This window comes from Bradysia coprophila, chromosome IV, assembly GCF_014529535.1.
Source record: "Bradysia coprophila strain Holo2 chromosome IV, BU_Bcop_v1, whole genome shotgun sequence".
Classification (NCBI taxonomy): domain Eukaryota; kingdom Metazoa; phylum Arthropoda; class Insecta; order Diptera; family Sciaridae; genus Bradysia; species Bradysia coprophila.
In genome coordinates this window covers 1,680,933-1,685,052 of record NC_050738.1, presented here as the reverse complement: position 1 = coordinate 1,685,052, position 4,120 = coordinate 1,680,933, and the positions used below count along the sequence as shown (strand labels likewise).

The 4,120-nt window shown below is 35.5% G+C and overlaps 1 protein-coding gene across 1 annotated transcript; it reads right to left on the bottom strand.

Moving 5' to 3' along the window:
• Positions 1-1,934: 1,934 nt before the first annotated feature.
• Positions 1,935-3,401, bottom strand: LOC119086057. Its single transcript, XM_037196630.1, has 3 exons — positions 3,003-3,401; positions 2,340-2,503; positions 1,935-2,275 (listed from the first exon to the last, which is right to left on the bottom strand). Exons 1-3 carry the CDS (start codon positions 3,094-3,096, stop codon positions 2,066-2,068), a joined length of 468 nt encoding a protein of 155 aa, XP_037052525.1. The 5' UTR covers positions 3,097-3,401; the 3' UTR covers positions 1,935-2,065.
• Positions 3,402-4,120: the final 719 nt, after the last annotated feature.

The following is a 4,120-nucleotide window of genomic DNA, read 5'->3' as shown; positions in this document are numbered from 1 at the left end:
CATAAGTATGACATAATGTGTCTTCGTGAACTTAGACTGAAATATCTTAAAAAAGCGTAACTTGTCATTTATCGATGTCTGATTACATCCGAATATGATGCATCAAAATCAAGCAAACATTTCCAACTAAACTCATCAGTTCTCTTCCTTATGAAAATATATTCTAAAGTTATGAGTTCACCTACTTCTCTATACGTATAGATAGATTCGAACCAGCAAACGAATAAATACTTTCCAATACGTGAGAAGACAGACTTTGGCAAGAAAGCTCTTTTACGTTTCTTTTGTGAAAGTTAAAGTTTGCATATAAAAGAGTATACCGCTACGCTACCGCTTTTTTATATCATGTAGGAAAGAAAAAATCACGCCCATGGGATTCACGTATAGTTCGACGGAAATTTCTGTGAAGTTTCTGTTTCTTCAACTTGAAGATATAATTTTACATATAGATCGTGTCGTATTACTTTTGCACATTCACATTCGTGGGTAGTTTTGAACAATACCAGCAAACTTTATCTACGTTTACAGGAACACAAGGCGGGAAATTATGTTTTACGAAAAGTTAGCTTCTGTGTTGAAAATGTCGATTTATTAACAACAAATTCTTATCAATAATAAAATTTTAGAACTTAGTTTTGTAGTGTAATCGATGTGTGTAAACAAATTTGATTTAATTGGAACAAAGAGAGAGAGAGAGAGAGAGAGAGAGAGAGAGAGAGAGAGAGAGAGTGGGAGAAGGAAACCATTGGTAAGAAGATGTGTGGTGTAATTCTATACGAAGTTAGGTCATTTAAGGTTCAAATAGGACCTTGGTTCAAAGGTCATACATCACAGATAAAAGTAGCTTCGTCATGTTTGCAAGCGTTTGAATATTGGAATTTCCTATTTCATTATTTCTCCAAGAGTTTTTCATATGTGCGAGGAGTGATTTACCGTTTTTATCCACGAACCAAAAATCATTAATTCACCATATCATTTTGAAAACATAAACAAAGTGACAGCTCAAGTAAGAGAAGTTCTATTTTCTCCCCACTATAGGAGAATGATGTTTAGAAACTACGAAGAAATGTAATAGAGTTTTCCCATATTTTAGTACATTCTGTCATAAAATTACTGATGTCACTGCGCTTATTTTCATGTGAACCAACTTCACTGCTGTGACATTTCATAGGAATGAGTCAATGTGAAGTTGTTTCACAAAAAAATAGTCCAATAAGAATGAAGTACTATAAAAAAATGTGGCGTCTTTACAGGCCAACCGACAAGGCGAATAAATGTCATTCGGCCTATCGGCAACGAATCGCGACCACAGTCACATAACAATGATGATATTATAGTAGTTGTTACCGAAGATGGTGCCAGCCACAACTTACCGTAAATGTGATAAAAAATTAAACTTTATTTCGTCATACATAGTGGTATCTACAAAGACCTTAGCTAAAGTTCAACTCTTGTATTTGTCGTTGGTGTCTAGTCGCTCCCTATTGGCTAGTTGCAGTGTTTGTTGTCACCTACAAACACTTAAATCAGGGAAACACTATTAAATTAAATTTATAAGTCGAGTGCTCAACCGACCAAATCGCGGCAACTGAACAGAAGGACTTTCATTGCAAACGCATTTTAATGTTTACATTGGTATATTATTGCATCCGTGCTCACACCACATCGTTCACAGGTATGTTGTGTTCTGATCGACCTGGCAGCTGTTGTCGACTACATAACCATAGTCACACGTTTTCGTTCGTTTGACAGAATATCTTAATTTGATTACTTAATTGTTGGTACCGCAATAACAAACAAATTAAAGTGAAACAACGACGGTTAACTAGAAATCCATTCATTTCATAACGAAAACCTGTATAAACCAACACACTTAACCTTCGCTTATCGAAGACTCCAACCAACAGAATAACAAAACTATATCCAGCAAGACATTAATTTCAATGAAAACTTTACTTTGATATCTCTACACTGTAAAGATGATTACAAACTTTGAGAGCATCATATCCATTTTTCAGAACGAAGGTTGTTTGTGTGTGAGTCTGTTGATTGATGTGCTTTCGCTTTAATGGTTTTCCTGAGCTTCATTACTACTTGAGTTATTAACATTTCCTTCATTGGTGGCGGCGGGTACAACAGAATTGGTATCTCTATCAGCCGTTGGTGTTTCGCTATTTTTAATGTCCAGGATTTTCTCATTGTCAGTGTCTGGAACCGTACTTTCTATATTTTCGTCATCCTTTGACTTTAATGTATTGACTCGATCCGATAAGAACTGAAAACATTTTTCTTTGCTGTTGATTGTTGAATTAAACTCGACATTTTGTAAAACTATTAACCTGATTACGCCTCAACTCTGCATTAGCTAGTTTTTCTTCCAATTCCTCAATGGTTGTTTCGGTAGCTGGAGTATCAACCAATCGCTGCAACCGTTTCGGTGGATGTTTCTTTATTATACTGTCAGCCTCGTCATCAAGTGGAACTACAAATGCTTCTGCTGGCGCTGTTGGATCGTTAAAATGTATTATCAAAGGAGTTAACGACACGCAAAGACAAGACACCGTTCGATTTTATTGTTTTATGTTTACATACAAATTGAACTCGAAAGGAGACTTTTTTAAAGGATAGAAAAAACTAGAACGGATATGTTGTTTCATAGCACTGCTCATAGCAGTAAGTTATATGTTTCTTGTCACTCTTGTCTAAATTTGACGCATTCAAATTTAGTGGTACTGCTAGGAGCTAGTGCTTTGGTATTTTGCATCAAGTATATCATAAGACTGACAACAGAGAGTTGATAACAGATGACGTTACTTCCGCCACCCGGCGAGGAAGAAACGCCATCTGTTATTTACTTTTTGAATAAAAATCAACAAATACAAACGATTCTTGGGAGAGGAAGTCATATGGGGCACTCTAGAGGTTTTCTATCTACGGAAATCTCGAGAAGTAAGCTTCCAAAAAAGCACTGCAAAGCATAAATAAAACATGTCAATAATTACGATATTTGCGGTCTGCTTCTGTTTGCTCATTTATTCCATTTTCTTTAGTTGCGGCCGATACCACTTTAGCTGATTGTGACGTCGAACAGCCCATGTCGAACAATTTTATTAAACTGAAACAATTGTACTTTCCTCCCAAAACGTTACAGCACTAACCACTTTAATTTTGATGTCTATTTTAGTGAAGCATTACGATCGTAAACAAATACGAACGGTCACACCCCCACAGTTAGTTAGTTAGTTACACACAGTTTCTGCTTTATGCTTTTCTCGTTCAATTTCAGCACCATTTTTATTCGAAATGAAACACTAAATCATATAGGAGCTAAGGTTACCCATTTCATTTAACTTATTTTAACTGACCGACCACCAGACATTAACTGAACATATATATCCGGTCGTAGAACGGACGATGCATGTTTCTCACTTGGGTGGTGAAATTCTTTCTTTTTTTTTCATGTGTGGGGGTTGTGCATATCTATTTTTTTATCGTCTGCTATATACATGTAATAAACGGAAATTCTCATTAGACTTGTTTAGATATCGTTCACACAATGTTGTTGGAAAGGTTGCTGGTAAAGGGAGTAGTTAGTTTTGGAGTAATTCACTCACGAGGCCTCTGGTTCGAAAGGAAATTATGTGCTGACTGAGGATGTAGTTAAATTTGCAGACGCTGCGATTGATTGTGTTCCTCGATAAATGAACTGAAACACTGTTGAGACGAGGCTCGCGGTTAAACCATTTATTAAACATTTTCTGATGTTCATGATGGATGCTCATAAAGTAAGCAAACCTCAACTTAACATCTCTCCACGGTCAAACAATTTCATGATTTTTATTGATTTCATTTCCGAATGGCAACAGTTATTTAATTGGCATGAACATGAGCTACATTTCTTCTTTTACCAAAATCAATTATTTATTTCGTTCGCATTTTTCTGAATGCTAAAAATATCGGCACAATGTGTATACTGCTAATCAATAGCAATTATCTTTGATTTAGTACCATGAATTATATAAAAGGTGAAATTCAAAGAATATGAAAAATTAAATGAATTTGGTTTTTATGAAGATTTTGTTGCAAGCCGCATTTTCATCAATTTCTTTTTACACGGACA